The following is an 18,619-nucleotide window of genomic DNA, read 5'->3' as shown; positions in this document are numbered from 1 at the left end:
GTACTTCTTCTGATTCAACATTCACTCCAGATTAATTACCCTCAAAAGAGATATTTAAAAAAATGCTTTAACTGAAAGACGAACTTTCTTTTAGGATGACTGCTACTAACAGTGACGGGCTTAAAAATACATCAGAAAATTAGGTACATTTCTCACTAGGACTTCCAGCCTTGTGTGTCTAGCTCCAGAGTGCGCGAACCCCAACTTACTTTTATTGCTTGTACAACCAGCACAACCCTGGCCACAAAGGTATCAAAATAAATAGTTAGTACAAGAAAAAAGTCTGACACTCAGGATTCATTGCACAAACATTTAAACAGAGGAAATAATTTCTTTTACAAATGTTTCTCTTGTATAAGAATAATTTTGTACAGAAAATAGCTCTTTTTACATTTTACAGAAATACACTAACATTTAGATTCTCTATTAATGGATAATGATTGAAAGCAATTTAAGATTTCAGTTATGCTTTAGAGTCACCAAATATCAATAACACAGCAATACATCACCTCTCTAACATCCTTAAACTGCTTGACTTATCAAGTATTGAGTGAAGACAGTGAAAACATTCCTAGAACCATGTTAATTTGCAAACACTCAAGTATCGTGAAACTGTTAGTTATGAATTACCTCTTGAAAGTAATACCATAATTTAAGTGTCAAGGAATATGAACTTAAACCTTAACAAGGCAGCATTACTTGCTCACTTAGATTATCCTGCTGGCTAATACAGTAAAAACCAAATTGAACAGAAGCTTTTATATTAAACTGGTTTACTGTTAACATGACCTTCAAAATGAGATAGCAGAAGCTACTCCAGTAAATGCTATACAGCATTAATACGACATATAAATGTAATAAAAATACTTTCATTTTCTTCAGAAAACACCATGGAACGTAGACAAAAAAAAAATCAGTAAATTAAGATATAAAAAGTAAATCTGTGAAAGACGAGAAGAAATTGAAAAACATGTGTATATGTATTTATATGTAAAATGTAAGGGTATGCTAGGAAGTATGTATATTAAAAAATACTCAGTTTCTTCAAGGACTGTGTTAAAGTCCATATGGTATCATGGGGACCTCAAACAAACCATATTCAAACACTTTTCCTCTACAACTGCTCTTTCAAGCACCTGTACCTACATGCAAATTTCCTTTGAAATTAGTGGGAAGGTAAGGACATTTATCCTTGAAATACAACTATATGCAGTAATCTTTTCTTGCCTTCTAGGTGTTTTGTAAGTTTAAATAGAAGATGTAAGCAAACAAGTACTATATAACCCAATGACAGAAAAACTGAAATTTAGATTGTATATGATGTATTTAGTATTGTAGCTGTGTATGACAGCTACTTAAGAGTTTGCCAGCTGTACCCTGTGAGTACTGTTGACGCTTCCATGCTTCAAGATTCAAATGTGTGGCTATGTTTAGTCAAACATGGCTCTTGCTCCGAGTTAGCCAGCCTCTTAACACAATTTTCAAATAAATTCATCTGGAACTGGTACACCTCTCCTTCTCACAGCACAGAGGTTGATATGAGACAGTAATGAATCACATTATACCGGTTCACATTTCCATGTAGTTAGAAGTAGAAACAAGCCCCCTGCAAAACCTTATTCCAGTGATTTTGCAAATTCTGCATAGTCAATGTATCCGTCATTGTTCTTATCGTCATCTCTTAAGACATCATCTATTAGACTAATCAGCTCTTCTTCTTTCATTGCCTGGGTATGCTCACCACCTTCCTACAAAAACAAAACCACATTGAACAGTTTAGCAGTGTTTCCCATCTAGCGGCAGATGAGACAGATTACTGACAACTAATTTTTTGTTAAGCTATTCATGTTTGGTGGCCAATTTGGCACTAAGTTTTATGTAATCATTTATACCAATATAAGCAACTTTTACCAGGTGCGAGCTATGAAGTCCCAGTTCTCTGGACTTCAGAACAAGCACTCTGTATCCAGTTAATATTCTTAGCCAAAAGTTCTAAAAGCTAAATAGCAAGGTGTATAATCATGGATAATAATAATCTAACAGATGTATTCTTAATTTGGATCTTGATGTATTATAGACACTATAGTTTCTATACAGTACAGAAACATCTTCCTGTGTGTCAGAACTTGCAAAATGCCGAGCTTGACAGCAACAGAGTAGTGAAAAAATCCAGCACTGTAGCTTAAAGTCAGTAAAATTCTTAGTATCACCCCTTGCGAGCAAAGGGGAATACAAAGAGGTGCCTTTGCACAAGAAAGAGCAAGTCATTATTCTGTTCTCGGCTAAGCATTTTTTGCCGCAGGTGTACACAGGAAGTTATGCTATTCTGAATTGTAACTTCCAAAAGGTCAGTAAAAGATAATGTGTTAGTATTGTCTTCCTAAGGACTGTATCTTCCTACTTTGTCCTTAAATGTTCCTAAAAGGTGAAGAAAACAAAGGCAGACCATGACTGGTTCTTCGAATACTAATTTTGTGCAAGAGGTCTCTTACAGTTTGTGTATATACGGCAGTGACAGTTTGAAAACAGCAGCCTTAGAACCTCGAACAGCATCATATCACACGCTACTTCTATAAACCCTCATCAGCATTATCCCATTTTGGATAATTTCCCTTTCTCCCCATCCCTGCCTAACAAAGTATCCCCTCTGTCAAACCATTTTCGCTCTACAGTTCTTCATCACTCAAGTTTAAAGTACAATGGAGACTTCTCGAAAACAGCAATGTGACATGAAAAGCTGTGATAAAGCCAGCACATTCATAAATCAAACCAAAACTATCGGGGGGTAAATAATCTCGTTTTCAGTCAAAACTAACTGCACTTAAGATGTGTTGTAACTGTTCTGTTCTATTGTAAGTTGCTTTTAGAGAGTCAGAACTGTTTCCACACACACATGACGTTACAAAATTCCACCTACCTCTTTGTGGACATGTGATATAGCAGTAGCAAGCTCTAACCCATCTAGCAAATTATTGCCATCATAATCATGCATTTTGAAGTAATGAAGCTGCAACTCTTGCGGAGACATCTCAGATTCCGGTTTCTCAATAACACCTTCCAAATGTTCCATGATGTGGCTAAGAAAAAAAAAACACCAAACCAAAACCCAAAACATACCTGTCAGTTAATATTTAATGCTCTGTTTACATCAAATTTAGTCTTTGATCAGACAGTCAAGTGCACAGGAAATATCGTATCTCTAAAAGCACCCTGGACAACCAAAAGCTACAGTTTTATACTAAGATGAAGGGGGCACAAAGGATGGTTGTTACAGGTGCTGTAGTGGCCTCTTAATACCTTAGGTAGTGATTTCACTTTCTTCTGGCCTACTTAGCAGGTTATCAAAACAACTGAAGCAGTGCCCAAAATCTCCTTTTGGAGAGAGCTGTCTTCCAAAGCACAGGAACTGGAAGAAGATCTTTCCCAGTCGAATATTCTAGGCAGTTTTATTTGCTGCTACCACTGTTTTGTCCGTATGAAGAAGCAAATGAGAAAAGAACTCTCACTTTACCTGTTCAGAATATGACTTTGTCTATAGTATGTTGATCTAGGTAAGCAGGATTCCTGTAAGAAATTCTTTACAGTATGAGTAGGGCTAAAGGCTCCAGAGAGACCTTTCTAGGTCTAGTATCTCTAGAAACCTATCGAGCAAGCATGTCTCATATCCAACTCCAGCTAGTCATACAACATCCTGAGAAAAGAGGGTGCCCTAGGCTTAAGTCCAACTCATGTAACAAGACTTAGAAGATAAGCCAATCATTAAGAAGTAAAGTTTACATTTTTAGAACATGGAACACATACTCTTTATCTTGTACCAAGTTCTTATCAAGGCGAATATTTGCATGTTGACTCTCTCCTACATGTTCCTCAGCTAGGGCAGAGATGAAGAATGCAGCCAGAGAGCAGAACAGCAGACGTATTCTAAAAATCCTCACGGACATCATGATCTCCTACAAAACACAACGGCCCCCCCCCCCAAAAAAAAAAAAAGATGAAAAATGCAATCTGCTTTCAAGAGATTTACAGAGTGCTTAGAAATAACCCCACTAAGTTAGAATAGAAGATCTTGCTTCATTTCAAGCACTTAGCAAGCAGAAAACCAGAGCGCTCCAATTAAGAATTTCAGTGAGGGTGTCTATTTCAAGGAGGTATGCAGTAATTTTCAAAGAAGTACTTTTTTTTCCATGCAGTGAGTGTGCACTCTTCAGCCATGCTTGGGTCTTCACAGAGCTTACCGACAGCCGGCCACGCCAGCTTCACGCAAACCTGCCCCCGAGTTACGGGGACAAAGGTCGCTTACGGGATCAAAGGGGCTGTGCCTAATTAGTCGGCCTGTTAAGACTGCATACCCTAAATAACACACAACTTCAAAACCGCAACGGTCGCTGCAGCGCTCGCTTCACGGGCCAGCGAAACGCTCAAGCACCCCAGCGGGGGGAGCGGCGCAGAGCGCCCAGCCGGGGCGGGCGAAGGAGCCGGCTGCCGCCTTCGGCTTCTCACGTTTTCTCCCACCTCCAGCAGCGCCCGCGGAAGCAAACCCGGGTTTGCAGCCGGTTCGGCACGGAGCGGCGCCGGAGGCCCTGACAGCTGGCACCGCGCTGTCCGCTCGCCTCCCGCCCGCGGCTCCCCGCCCGGCAGGGCCCCCGGGGAAACCCCCGCCGCTGCGGGAGGGGGCTGGGGCCGCCGCCGCCCCCCGCCCAGGCCGCGGCACACCCCGCTCCACCTCCCCCCGGCCTCACAGCCTTGGCGGGCGGACGGGCCCCGCCGCCGCCAGGCTACGCACCCTCCGGCGGATGGCCGCCGCCGCCGCGCCGTCCCTCCCGCGGGCTCCGGGTCACAGGCGGGCGGAGCCGAGCTCGGGGCAGGCCGGCCACCATCCCCGGCGTCACCCCTGACCCCACGCACGCACGCGCCGCGCTCCCGTCCCGCCCTCTCTTCCCGCCTATTGGCTGCACCTTTCCGCCGAGCGGGGGCTACGTCACCGCTCCTGGAATTCCACGTGGAGCCCTCGCGGAGGGGCAGGTGGAGCGCCCCGCCCACCGCGGGACGGCGCCGTCGGCGCGACGGTTGAGGTGGGCGCGTGGGGGCTGCGGGGCCGCCGGTCACCTCCCGGCCCGGGCAGCCTCGGCCGGCCCTGCCCCTCCCGCCGCCCGGCGAGAACCCCCCCTTCCCAAGGGCGCTCCGTGAGGATCCAACCAGCCATGCCCCGGGCGGAGGGCGAGTGCCGCTGGCGGAGCCGAGAGGAAGGGGGACGGCGGGGCTGGCGCCGGGAGGGCGGGAAGGGGCAGCGTAAGCCCAGCGTGTGCCCGCTCCCGCGCCTTCCCCTCACGGCCTCTCGGCAGCCCCTTCCGCGAACGACCGGCTGTGCTTTCCCCGCCCTGCTGCTGTACCGGGAACGGCAGCGCCCTGTCGCCGTTACCCTCCGTAGCTTATAAACGGCGTCTTCTCTTCGCTTCCCCCTCTCGCCAAACGCCGAAGGTCTCGTTATTTTTGTACTTGACGTGCAAATAGCGGTTGCTTTTGCCTCTCAGGGCTGTAACCCTCGGAGCGCACGCCGACCTCGGGAGGCGGTGCGGGCTTTCGGCTCGTTACTCGTGCGCTAGTGGGTTATTGCGTGCTGAAATCACTACTGAAGGGGCGGCGGGGGCTGTCGGGAACAACCGGCAGAAAAGGCCTGGGGTTCAGGTGACTTGCGAGGACCGTGGTAAGGGAGCAGCGCCCCAGGAAGGGAGCCCCGGGGCCTCGGTGGCGGGGCAGCAAATGTAGCGCCACACCAGTTTCTCGAGTCCCGCCCGCCCGCTGCGTGTGGCAGGCCGAGGGCTGCCGAGTAGGCGCAGTGCCCTTAGCGGGCCTCGGGCCTCGGGGCCGGGGCAGCGGTCGCCCGTGCGGGGGCGCGGCTCTCTGGCCCGGGCGTCGAGAGGCGACAGGGAGGGGTGGCCGTGAAGGAGCCGCCGTCGCCGGTCGCAGGCAGGGAGCCGTCCCGCCCGCCCACGCCCCGCCTGGCACCTGGGGGCGGGCGGGACCGGTGTCGCCCGCCCAGAACCGCGACCCCGCATACGCTCCAGGCGCCTCCCGAGCGCTGCCGGCGGGCGGGGTAGGGCGGGCCCGGCCCGGCGCGGCGCGGCGCGGCGCTAAAATGGCGGCCAAGGGCTCCCACTCGCACGTGAAGCTGGAGGGCGAGATCGAGCGGTGCCGGGCGGAGGGGCACTGGGGGCAGCTCCGACACCTGGTGCAGCAGCTGCTGCCGCCGGCACGGCCCCCGCGCAAGGCGGCGGCGGCGGCGGCGGGGGGCGCGCAGGACGCGGGTAAGCGGCGGCGAGGGGCGGGCAGGGTGGGACAGAGCGGCGGGGCGGCCGCCGTTACCGGACCGCCCGGGCGCGGGGCGGCGGCGGGGCCAGCCTGTCGCTCCGTACCGCGGCCCGGCAGCCCCGGCCCGGTGGGCTGACGTGGGTGGGAGCTGCGGCTGCCCCGTCTCCCGGGGTTGCGGAGGAAGGCTGGGGAGCGCCGGGGTGCTAGCGGAGGGAGCGGGGTGTCGCCCGGTGTCCCCTGTAGGCGCCCCGGTCCCGCGGCGGGAGCCTAGGAGACAGCGTTCAGGAAGAAAGCTGTGCTTCCTCTTCATGCCAGAGCTTCCGAGCCCGTCGGGCTGCGAAGGGAAATGCATTGCTTGGGGCTGTCAGTGGGAGTAAGGGGCAGCAGCGCTTGCTCGGTGGCTTCTGTGCGAGGGATGTTGCCCTCGTCTCGATAAGCACCTGGACACAGGTGATGGCTGCGCTTGGTGCCTGCCTTTAATTTAACAGGCTCGGCTGGGCTGTGGCCAGGCTACCGACCGAAATATTCCGTGTTTGGAAAGGTCTCTCTTCAACTTCTCGATACCTGTGATGCTGATTCCCTCTTGCCCTCTTCCCCACTCCAGTGTGGATGCCCCTGAATTATCTCCCTACGTTTCTGAAGAGGGCTGCTTTGTTTAAAGGCTTAGGCTCATCCAAGTATCCTTTCACATGTAAGACAGGTTTCATAAAGAGCAAATGTGCTCTTATCTTTTTTCCTGTTATATCACATGGCTTTGCCCATTTTTAAATGAAATCACTGGTAAAAAGTGAGGCAGCCTCACTTAGAAATATAAAATTCTGTGTCTGTAGTCAACAGCAGTAAGTTGTGAAGAGGACCTGATCCTAGCCACCACGCTGGTACAAGAGGTTCTGCTGTTGAAGTCAGACGAGCTATTTCTATGAATAAAACCGCTTCTTTAGAGTAGTATTTCTAGGATGTGGCTCTAGAGTTAATTGAAGCTTGCTGGAGTGCAACAAACTTCACAGAGGGAAAACACGGTGGGGGGAGATGTTGGTAGCTTAATATATGTTTATTTTACGAGGCTTTCCAAGTGTATATGTGATGCAGATCGAACCCTGTGTTGAGAACCACACAGCCAACCTTTGAACTTCAGTCAGGTTTCAGCAGTGCTTCCCAGGTGCAAAGATCATCATGCAGTTTGGGGGTATTCATAGTTGAAGAGTTCATATTGGTTTGTTCCCTTGTAATTAAGAGGCATAACAACAGTATGATTGCTGTAAAAACATTATTTGTTAATTTGTTGCTATGTCATCATAACTTGCTAGTTATGAAAGAGTACTACTTTGTTATTGCTACAGAACTTTTCTTCCAGCAAGGGCCTAGCTACAGTTTTGTGTTTCTAGAAACAATAGCATGTCTGGATGGGAATTTTTAATACTAGTATTTGCTTTGAGAGATTGTGTATATTTATTTTTTCATTGTATATGGTCTTATGTAATTCCTTAAGTTTGGCTAAGAGATTATTGGCTACCTGAAAGCTCTTCAGTGTTGTGTAGAAATGATTGCATGCGAGGTTGGGGGGGAAATATACTTGAACATTTACACTTCCCATTTTATGTACATATACTTTGTTCATGCAAGTTAGTTATAGACCTGCAATTGAGCAGGGAGAGCTATGGTTATAATTTGATAATGCAGCTGAACACTTTAAGCCACAACAACAAAAAAATCTAAAACAAAAAAAAGCAAACCCATAAGTTGATTATTAATGTCATATGTAATGTATAGGTAGTAAGTGGGGATAAGTTGTCCCATGGGCTGAAAATATAGAAATAGATACGCTATCGTGTTTCCTGCATTCTAGAATTTCAGACTTTGGAAATGTGAAGTATATATGAAATGTAGGGCTTGGCTCTTTGATTTACAAAGATTTTCTTGCCCTGTTTGACCCACTAGTCAGCTGATTGAGGTACTACTTTTATGAATAAATGAACTGCAGAACTGGACCCATCGTGCAAGAACTCCCAGTACACTGGCAGATGAAACCTTTTTTCAGTGCATGATTGCAACACCGCATGATGCCTCATGCCGTATCCAGTGCTACTACCTATGTTTGAGTTTCTCTTCTGTAAAACTGTGAGCAGGAGTGGTGTTTAATGTAGAAGGAATTACATGTGGCATATTATTTATGTCACTGGAACAAGCCTTGTGTGTCTTTAATAATGGATGTGTAGAATGTGTCTAAATTCTCTATTTTTATTTTTATTTCTGTGAACTTTCAGCAAAACCTTAAGTGTCTGATGTGGTTACTGTTCTGCAGTGAAATTCATAGCTTATCCGTAGTCCAAAGCATGCATTTCATGCTTGTACATTTGTAAAGGATGCACTTAAATGTTTGCAAAGATCGGTCTTAACTTTTGAAAGTGAGTTTTCTGATGAAAATTCTTAACTGTTACAATAGTGACAACACAAGAATGAACTGTGCTGTCAAAATTAAAGGATTCGTTAGGGAAAAATCTTCAAGTTAAAAATGAAATGACATTTCCTTTTTCATAGGAAATGTACTGTTTCCAATAGCTAGAATTTAACGGAACTTTTTTCTGTCTGCTAGTTCTTCCTTATCCCCTCATTTGAGTTACTGTTTGTGTGTCTTAAAGCTATGTTGTTCTGGTCTTTTAATGCTATTTATCAGCAGTATGGCACTAAGCAACGTTTCTTGTTGTTACGTGCTTTCAGAGGACTACGGGAGTATGCTGCTTGCAGAGGCTGTGCTGGAAGAATGTCTGAAGGAAAACTTTGCCAAACTGAAGGACTCCATTCCACTGACAGAGAAGAATGAGCCAAAACTGAGTGAAGCTAAGCGGTATCTGACCAATATCTTAAGCAGAGGAAAACTACGAGTAAGTGGGCTCTGTTGTCGTAATTCTTGCTAACTGGATGCTTCTTTCATATGATTATTAGTCTGATACAAGGTGTTGGTATTGCCTGTTCATGTCCCTGTATGTACAGTGCTGTATTTATAGGTATTACTAATGGACTGGTAATTCAATACTCCTTTGCAGCATCTTCTGTTGGGAGACTTGCTTTTTCATATGCAAACAAATTATGTGCTACAAGTACATATCCTGTTTATTTTTTTTATTAGAAAGAAGTAGGATAAATATTTAGGAATTCTCTGGGGTAGTGGGGCATGGCCGCGTAATGGTGGTGTCAGGCTAGCACAGCTGAGTGACCTACTGCTACTCCTGGTCTGAGGGAATTGTGTACACCTGGTCAGCTCCAGGTCAGAGGTAAAATGTGCCGCAAGCTGCTGTCAGCCACTTAAGGTTGTGATGTGAGTCCAGGACTACAGCCTTGCATTGCTTTCAGTCTCTGCCAGAGAAGTTATGCTTTTACTTTATTTTGTGGTCTGGGTGCATGGTTGGTAGCTGCCTGCCAGCTCAGCTGCAGGGTTTTAGGAGTGTTTTAAGGCTCTGCCTCGATGGCTGCTGCTGTGTTGGTGTCCTTGGACACACAGTTGCATAACTGGCTTTAAAAAGACAATGAATTACAATGCTCTATTCCAGACTTGTATTACTTTTGGTCCTGAAACTTACAAGCTAGTTAGCTTGGAAGTGTATGTTATACTTTTATCATGTTATTTTCCAGGGAGCATACGTGCAGTGGCTTTTCTGCAGTTCCTTGTTCTTAACTTCTTGAAAGTCAGCGTATTTAAAAAGTAAAAAGGAAGGGGGAAGGAAGAGGAGTCCATCCAACCCTCTCTCTTTATAGTTTAGCACCAGTAACAGCCAGAACCACTGAATTCTTCCAGGTCTTGGTGTTAAGTTTGGCTGCATGAATTGTCGTTGCTATTTTTTTGTTAGTGGTGACTTGGCTACTCATGCAGCTTTGACCCTGTGTTGACTGCATGTATTAAAAAAAGGAGTATGAAGGCTAGGAACCTTTTCATGCTTTTCAAAGCATAAAAAGGGTCTGAATGGATTTATTTTACTGATTTTTTTTTTTTTTTAAACACAGATTTGTATGCATGTTTTCAATCCTTAGGAAACCAAACAAATCTTAGAAATAGCAGGCATGCCTTCTGTTTTTCTACTTTTGCCTGAAAATTCTTTGAGAACTTAAGAAAACTTGGGAGCTTTCTTGCTCTTTAATTAAATGTACAGAGGAGAGAGGAGCACTTGACTAAAAAGTGATGCTTTCTGCCTAGTTTAAAAGCAGGGGACTTACTTGGTGTGTATGTAGGTAGTTCTGACAATGGCAGGCTTTTACATGCTATCTGTGGCTGGTGAATCAAGAGTAGGTCAGCTGAAACCAAAGAGGTGGCTTGTCAGCTGTGTATTTCCAAACTGAGCTCCAAAGTAGTTGCCTGACCTTTTGTTGCCTGCTGCTCTCATCAGCATAGCCGTAGGATCTCTGGATACTTAAATCCTTCCTACTCTGGCCTGCAGAGCTAGCAATGTTGAGAGGAAAGCATTTTGAATCTGCTTAATCTGTTCTGAAGTACCTCATTCTTGCTGTCTGGTATTTTACCATGTAAACACTCTTTTCCTGTCCCCGCTCTGTTTCAGCCTAAGTATATGACAGAAGCTATGCTGATCCTAGGAAAGCTTCATTATGTGGAGGGATCCTACAGAGATGCCATCAGCATGTATGCAAGAGCAGGAATTGATGACCTATCAACAAAAGATGAACCTCTGTACATGCTGCGTTTGGTAACTGAAGCCTTCGTTATTAAAGGTAAAGGACCATGTATGCATATTTGAAGTATGCTGTGTTTAGGTTGAAGTTGAAGGTATTTCTCCAAGTGATTTGATTGGAGCAGAGTTAGGGTAATGTTGTACGCTTAGAAAATCCTACTGCGTATGGTCTGTGTAGTTTAAACTTAAAGGCATTATGGAGTCTTAGTCCTTGGTTTTTAAACTTGGCTGGCTTGTAAAGAAAAACTTGAAATTGGAAATCTTGTGGTAACTGTTGGCTGTAAGTCAGCAACACATTTGAGCTTGTGTATCCATTCTGGGAAAACCTAAATCGCTTGATTCAGCACTCAGCTGAATTGGGGCCTATGCTTTCTCTTAGAAAGAGTTCATCTACTTGTAAATTTTAATGATTTCTGTGAATTAAGCAAGGACAATGTTTCCAAGTTTTAAACTCTGGACTAATAGAATATGTGCTTTCAAAGCAGGCAGTATATTTTTGCAATGCATGTCACACAGTATCAGACCTTATGTACAAACAGGAATCTCTCCTCCCCCTTGCAATTCTACAGACATTGCACTGTTCGAGAGATCCTAATAAAAACTGCCTCTATGGGTAGTGAAATTGCATTTCTTTTTTGAGTGGGGGAAAGGAAGACCCTAATCAGTTTTTGACTTGGGGGGGGAAAAAGATCAGTAATCTTCTCCTTCATTTGCTTTCAGTTCCTTTATAAATGTTGCTCAAGTACTGCTACCTATCTACTGCTTTCTACTCTTTTCAGCATGTCCACCAGCTAATTAGGTGAATGAGAACTCTGATGATCAGATACCTTCAACTGGTATGTAAAGAGTGAAACCAAATCAACCCAAAATACTGTTTGACTGGGCTGCTAGTATTACTGATAATAATTTGGGTGTTTCATGATCTCATATGGTCATTCTGCTTTTTTGAAAACCTGTTTGTGCTGCTTTGCTTGCTTTGATTTTGTTTTCTGTGGCAGTGGTTGAATCTGCTTCATTAATGAGCTTTTGTGGAGCAGGACTAATTTACTTGTAACTCGCACTAACACTTGCATGGCACAGAGGAGTGAGTAATTGCCAGTGCATTCATAGCAGTGCATTTGAGAGCAACTATTGGTGCACTCCAGAGTCAGAAGGACGTGCACTGCCCTCACTGGGAACTGGATAAGGTCCTTGGTGAGGTGTGAATGTAATGATAAGGTTTGCATGAACACTGATGGAATAACACTGTTCCTGTAAGGCCTCTCCTGTGGTATCGACTACCTCACTTGCATATGAAGATATTGGGGGTGGAGGTGTTTGCCTCAGAGGATCAGGCTGTAATATTTTTTTCCCCATGTGGTTTAGCATGGAATGTAAATACTGTGTTGCCCCTGTGTTTGTGTGTAAAACGTAAGGAGCCCCTGCCAGAGGGGACAACCCCTGTGCTAGAACTACTGTGTAACTACTCTGTGCTAGCGCAAGCACCTCTGTGCTAGAACTACTGTGCAACTACTCTGTGCTAGTGCAACAACCTCTGTGCTAGAACTACTGTGCAACAGTAGTTCCACAGTTCTTATCCTCAGTGATGATTATTTTCAGATTAGCCAAGATATCAAGGGTATAGTAAGTCACTCAGTATTCTACCAAAGTTTCTGACAGAGAAAAATCCAGCAGAGTGGATTGTCCAGCTGAGTTTGGAGAGGGCACTCACTGCTAGCATCACCGTTCCCCCATGCCATGTGCTCGACCTTCCAGTCTTAGAGAAAGAAGCCCTTAAATGTTAGAAACTTGTGCAGGTAACTATGGCAATAGCAGTGTGGATTTAAATTTTCATTTCAAAACATGTCTGTCCAAGCTACCTCTGCAGGGCAAGTAACAGCATGGAGTTGAATTATTTAAAATTCATTTATACTTTATGCTAAAGATTTTTCTTACTCCCCTTTTTCATTTGGTATCTCTGCAGAAATTCTGTTGATCCATACCATATTATTGCCTTTGGTTGAACTACCGTTAGCTTATGCAAGCTGAAACCTTCTTTAAAGACACTCTTGAACATCGCTGGTAGTAAAATTTTTGCAGGGATCATTTAGGCAACAATCCAGAAAAGCCACAGTCCTGTCTTTATTTCAGGACAGAACTTAGGTTCCCTGCTTAATTTCTTATTCAGATTTTCAGTAATGGGAGAAAGCATTTGGTTTAATAGATATCCCTGTTCATCCAGCATTAGTTAAACACCAGAACTTTGTATCACTTCGTAGTATGAACCTGAAACCACCTTGGTTTTGTGTAGCTAGTACTCCCGAGTTGTGCCTATATGCAGAATGGCAGTGTAGGTTCTCAGGCACTCAGGATTATATTGGAAAGGTCATGGAGGAAAGAAAAGTCAAATCAAAGGCACTCACACTTATCCTTTTACTATTTGAAACAAGCAAAAATGTAATGAGAAAGATATTGGATACACTGGGATGAGCTGCATAGATGAAGTCAGTGGTAGAAATGAAATGTGAACCAGCAAAACTGAGTTTGCTTTTTTTAGAGCACCTTTTGAGCTACACAACACTGAAGTTGGACATTAAGCTAAATCTCGGGGGTCTTCCTCTGAAGGTCCATAGCATGTAGTAGGTCCATATTATGGTAAGAAGCAATATGGATTTGCACCCATGTGACTGGACTGCAGAAGTTGAACAGGGAAAAAGTTTCTTGCTTGCCTTGCTCAGTAGACTTCCACCCAAGGTGAGTATCAAGTAGTAAATGTTGAAGTTCTTCATAAACACGGGGACTTGAGCAGTTGACCAGCCACAAGAGAAATGGCAGAGAGGGCAAGACTCTTCCAGTTTCTCTGCTGACTGCTTCTGCTTGTCGTGTTTCTAAATCCTCACGTTGTGAGGAGAGGAGAAGTTCTGTGGGCACTGTGAGTGGAGCTCTGGCAACAGTTTGTTTTTTCACGATGACTAATTTTAACCTATGGTTAGTTAATGGGTGGTTGGTCTGTACTTGTCTCCTTCCTCCCCATCCTTGTGAAGTTAATTCCTCCTTAAAACCTCTGCTTAGTTCACAGTACTGCAGGTAATGTTTGATGCAAGCAGTTCTGTCTGTTGCATAAAACAGTATTAAGTAAGCAAACTTGCTGTCATTTTGCTTCTAGTTCTCTTGGGACATGTTGTAGCTTTGTTATCTGGCATTGTCCATTTGAAACAAGCAAGCAAAAAAGACTTCAGAACAACATGTGTAACTGCCAGAGCCCATTGGTTTCCCTCTGGCTGTGCTTGCTGCAGAAACCCTGCAGAGATCTGTCTGCTCCCAGTGGATAAATCTTCCTGGTAGTAGGGTAGGTCACAACCTAACCCTTTGCAAAGCAAAGTATAGCTCTAGCCAAGACTTCAGCATACCTAAATTTCAAGTTTGTAGAAAGACTCCTATGTTATTGCAGTGTTCGTTGCACAGCCTTTCTTGCTGCGCTGTGTGAGAGCATGCCGAGAGCTGTGTTAACTGAAGGAGACTGTTGCCAGCCTGAGTGATGAAGGCTCAGGCAGGGCTGATGTGGTGTGTGGGTCCTGTCTTTGTAATGACTGAGAGGGTCTTTGGCTTGTGGTCAGGATGTGTGGCATCAGAGCTGCTGCAAGGTGAGTCAGCCCCGTGTGTCCGTCAGACCAGCTGTCAGGCCAGGCACTGGACTTCCTCCACCTGGAGGGGGGTAGCCTGGAGATAGGTAGCTATCTAAATCTGTGCGGCGATGACATAGGATTGCAAATAGTATCTAGCTGGTTTTCTAGTGAGTTCAAGCTTTAACAGTCTCACTGCCTCTTTTTCTCCTTTTCTCCCAGTCCATCCTGCAGTAATTTTTGTGGTGTTATTGGCCGTTTTCAGCTTGGGGTGTGTTTAATTTGTGCAGCTCCAGTCTGAGCTCTCTGTACAGTCAGAAGTTGGCAGTTCTGGGGTGATTCATCACCTCTTCAAATGGCATCTGACGTGGATGAAGTGCATGGTATTGTACAATACAACCTCCTCTTTGGCGACTGTGAGAGGAGGCTGTGGACTAACTTGTTCGTGGGTGTCTGAAGACGGGTGAGATGAATCCCTTGTAAATTTGTTTCTAAAAGTTTTTTTTAAAAAACTTTAGAAAAGAGAGCCATTTTACCAAAAGGCTGCAGTGTGACCTCAGCCTTTTTAGACCTTAGAAAAATCCATGTGGAAGAGAACAAGGTGATACTGTGTGTGTAAGAAGCCTTGATCATAGTCTGTGTTTTGTTATAACAAGTCCAACCACAAGTCCCATGTACAAGGAAATGAGACTTCGTTAGTTCAGTGGCTCGGAGCAATCTTTATTTTGTTCTTGAACCCATTTAAGTCACTTAAAGATGTTTAAGATGTGTAGTGTGACACTTCTGGAAAACTGTAAGATCATAAGAAACTCTGCTGGATTAAGCCACTGGTCTTTAGAGCCCTCCTAAGAGCTGTGAATGCTATTGCTGAAAGCAAAACCCTGAATCCACCACGTGAGGGTTTTGCCTGAGCTTGATAATGCTAAACAGCCTGGAGCCTGCATCCAGGGTTCTGGGTTTAATCCAGCTCTTTGTGGGTTTTTAGGGTTTTTTGTTTGTTCATTTTTAGGACAAACTGCTGATCTTACGTGTTTTCCTGTTTCTCTTATGGTTGTATCTTTTAAAACCTCAATGATAATGAGGTCAGTATTGCTTGGAAGTATATTGTTCTGCTTTCTCCCCATGTGAAATCTTTGTCTTGGGTTTGTAATACTGGAAGTGGTTGTTTGGAGGTTATGGTGGTGTCCTGAAAGGAAAATGGTGATATCACACAGAGATAATAAACAGGAACACTGACCTCTTACTCGGCTGGTTTGAAAATTACACGCTTGGTTTTAATCATGATTTTAAATTGACCAACTGAAGCCTCAAAATTTGAATAATCTATTTTAAACTTTCTTTGTTCTTGTGCTGCTTAATTTCTTATTTTGTTGGTTTGCAGAACTAGTAAAAACATGTAGGTTTGCATTCAGTAAACATAAGTTTGGTATTAAAATTGTTCATTCTAGCTAATCAGAGGATTTATCACCCACTTGTTCATACACTTCATTGGAATCTTTAATTTTGACATTTGCTTGTGTGTCATTCATTTTCTAATAAGGTTTTCTACAGGATGATTAATTTCCTAGGTGAGATTAGTATTCAGCTGCATTTGTTTGGAAATTAGAATAAAATGTACAGTTAAAGATGGCTATATTGCAAAACTAAGTTCTGATAAATCTGCTTTTTCCTCCTCTCTTTAAAGAATTTGATTAAGAAAATCATCTCAGTTAAATGAATTTCAATTGCTACACACAATGTTTTAACTCAGTGTTTCTGAGTGTTAACTGGTAAATTTCTTGTTATGTGTGCATTTTTTTTTTAATTTGTAGATTAAAATGGGAAAAATAAGCTTTACTGTTTGGTTTTATTTAGTCAAAGCTTGTTGGTTCATCAGCTTTGAAAAGCTAATTGTTGAACTAAATTAGTGGAGAGAACTGAAAGAGAGAAAGAAACTTGGGGTGTTTTTCTTGTTTTTTGTCCTCCCTGGAAGAGACCACCTCTATTTTAAAGACTCATTTCCATACTTCATCAAACTCTTACTTCAGATCCTAAGCCAGTAACTTCGCCAGTTCAATTTTTTTACTAAATGCTACTGATCCCACAGCGCAAGTATATATTCCGTTCAAACAATGTTAATGGGTTATTGTGTGTTATAGGCTTAACTTCAGCAGCCTTACTTTTAGAGTCCTTCTGAAAACAGAATTTCCAGTTAGCTTCTCTGGGATGAGATATTTGTCCACTTATTTTTTGAGGAATGAGATGGCAATACCAAAACTATTGAGTGTACTGGAATACAGACTGTGTGGAATGATTTTGAGTGCCAGTAGTTTGAGCAATTTCAAGTACAGATAAACTGAGTTTGGAAACATTATGTGGCTTTGCAGGGTCATAATTTATTTCATAATCTTCTTTTGAAAGTGAATTTATACTTCTAACTTCTTTTTGCAGGAAGCATTTTTAATTCAGGTCATGTTTTACAAACCTGCTAACAGGCTATATGTGCACTTTCTGAACCTGCCCCTCATTTTGGAGGGCATAACATTTTGCAAGGTGCGTTCTTCTTTTTCCAGACGAGCGTTTGGAATACTATTCTGCCTCTTGGATGCCAAAAAAACCTCCCTGTGGTTATGCATACTCTTGTACTTGGGATCTCTTCCACAGGCTGATTTTTAAGAGTTCTTGAGGTTCTCTAAGAAAAACTTTGCTGTAATACCTAAAAAGAGATAGTGTGTGTGGGATCTTACTATGTAAGGACATACCTTGTCTTGTCAACTGAGACAAGTGTAGGAAATGGATTAATGGAAGGTTGATGGCATTTTTTCCATGTTCAAATAAATAACTTTCTTTATGTCCTCTCTGGGCACTAATGGGGGAAAGTAAAAGCATGCTGTAATTGCACACGTCAAGATAAGGATGATCCACTTCTGTATTATTGTTCAGTAGCCACGTGACTACAAGGAAAATATCCAGATCTGCGAGTGGTAAAAAAAGAGCTCTACCTCCCCTCCTTCCAGCACAACTGACGCTGCCCCTCCCCCCCCCCAAAAAAAAAAAAAAAAAAAGCTGAGTTTTCATCCTGCCTGCATTGCTACTGCTGACTGACATGGGGGCAACGTGCTATAATGTACCCATTTAGCAGAAATGGGCAGCAGGTTGTAAGGGGCAGGGAAAATCCTAAGAGCCTGAATTCTCTCCCTACCTCTCCCCATTAGTTTCAGTATCAATTATTATGTCATTTAGGCACTGACATCATGGCATGCTTACTGTAGGCTTTTACTTGAGAATCTAAATCTTCTCTACCCTGGTCATGCTGTTTAGACCAGGAGAGTTGTTACTTTAAAGTGTGCTGACTTTGCTGGGGCTCCAGTTCACTACTGTCTGGAACCTGCCCACCTTGTAAGCGACAATGCTGGCTGAGGCGCTTGCATTCCTTGTAGTGTTCAGGAGAGCAGCTAAGACTTTCCTAAAGACAACGCCAGCGTTCCTCGTAGTCTTTAGGAAAGTTCGTTGATTGTGATGAGCCAGAATTATACCGGGCACAAAGTTAAGAAGAGAAGAGCATGGGTTTGGGTGAAAGTTGTGGGGAAAAATGATCTAAAACTTTACTTTCACTTTTTTCATACAAATATATTGCTCTTGGGTGGTAATGGGCTTCATGAGGGTGACTGACACTTGGCAGTATGCAGCTGTATTAACCTAGATGTTGCTTTTGAGATGATACACTGGCTTGCAGTAGTCTCCTCCTGTTCCTTAACTGCTGTTTCTTCTACTTGGCAGCTACTCAGTGAGGTTACTTTCGCCAGTATTTTCAGCTGCTGCTGTGACTAAGTAGAACTGCAATGGAAGAAAAAAATTGTTTGCTTTTTCACTTTTTTTTTTTAAAAGGGTCTTTCAGGGGCAGGACACAAATTCCTTTATGTTGGAATCCTTCTCTAATGACTAAAAATGGGTGAGATTCATATCTCTGAGCATTGAGATCTGTGGGGAGATGGGTTGCTTTAAACAGAGCCTAAATAACAAAACTAGTTTTCTTGCCTGACCGTTAGG

The 18,619-nt window shown here is 44.0% G+C and overlaps 2 protein-coding genes across 3 annotated transcripts in view; one reads left to right on the top strand and one right to left on the bottom strand.

Annotated features, from left to right (window-relative positions):
• Positions 1–296: 296 nt before the first annotated feature.
• Positions 297–4,855, bottom strand: MCFD2 (multiple coagulation factor deficiency 2, ER cargo receptor complex subunit). The gene is made up of 4 exons (XM_076334403.1): positions 4,784–4,855; positions 3,802–3,950; positions 2,918–3,077; positions 297–1,748 (listed from the first exon to the last, which is right to left on the bottom strand). Exons 2-4 carry the CDS (start codon positions 3,942–3,944, stop codon positions 1,617–1,619), a joined length of 435 nt encoding a protein of 144 aa, XP_076190518.1. The 5' UTR covers positions 3,945–3,950; positions 4,784–4,855; the 3' UTR covers positions 297–1,616.
• Positions 4,856–6,136: 1,281 nt separating this feature from the next.
• Positions 6,137–18,619, top strand: part of TTC7A (tetratricopeptide repeat domain 7A) — a 181,274-nt gene continuing 168,791 nt past the window's right edge. For both annotated transcript variants that reach the window (XM_076334402.1, XM_076334401.1), the window contains exons 1-3: positions 6,137–6,305; positions 9,028–9,191; positions 10,860–11,028. In XM_076334402.1, coding sequence (XP_076190517.1) covers positions 6,137–6,305; positions 9,028–9,191; positions 10,860–11,028 — 502 coding nt within the window. The remainder of the gene's footprint in view (positions 6,306–9,027; positions 9,192–10,859; positions 11,029–18,619) is intronic.

Source organism: Aptenodytes patagonicus, chromosome 3 (genome assembly GCF_965638725.1).
Source record: "Aptenodytes patagonicus chromosome 3, bAptPat1.pri.cur, whole genome shotgun sequence".
NCBI classification, from domain to species: domain Eukaryota; kingdom Metazoa; phylum Chordata; class Aves; order Sphenisciformes; family Spheniscidae; genus Aptenodytes; species Aptenodytes patagonicus.
The sequence above is the reverse complement of the archived record's forward strand: the minus strand, read 5'-3'. Positions and strand labels throughout refer to the sequence as shown.

Excerpts from the sequence above, each read along its gene's own strand:
- MCFD2 (XM_076334403.1), bottom strand. The coding sequence starts at position 3,944 with ATGATGTCCGTGAGGATTTTTAGAATACGTCTGCTGTTCTGCTCTCTG. Across the intron at positions 3,078-3,801 it reads AACTTGGTACAAGATAAAGA|CCACATCATGGAACATTTGG; the intron begins GTATGTGTTCCA and ends TTTTTTTCTTAG. Across the intron at positions 1,749-2,917 it reads TATCACATGTCCACAAAGAG|GAAGGTGGTGAGCATACCCA; the intron begins GTAGGTGGAATT and ends TTGTTTTTGTAG.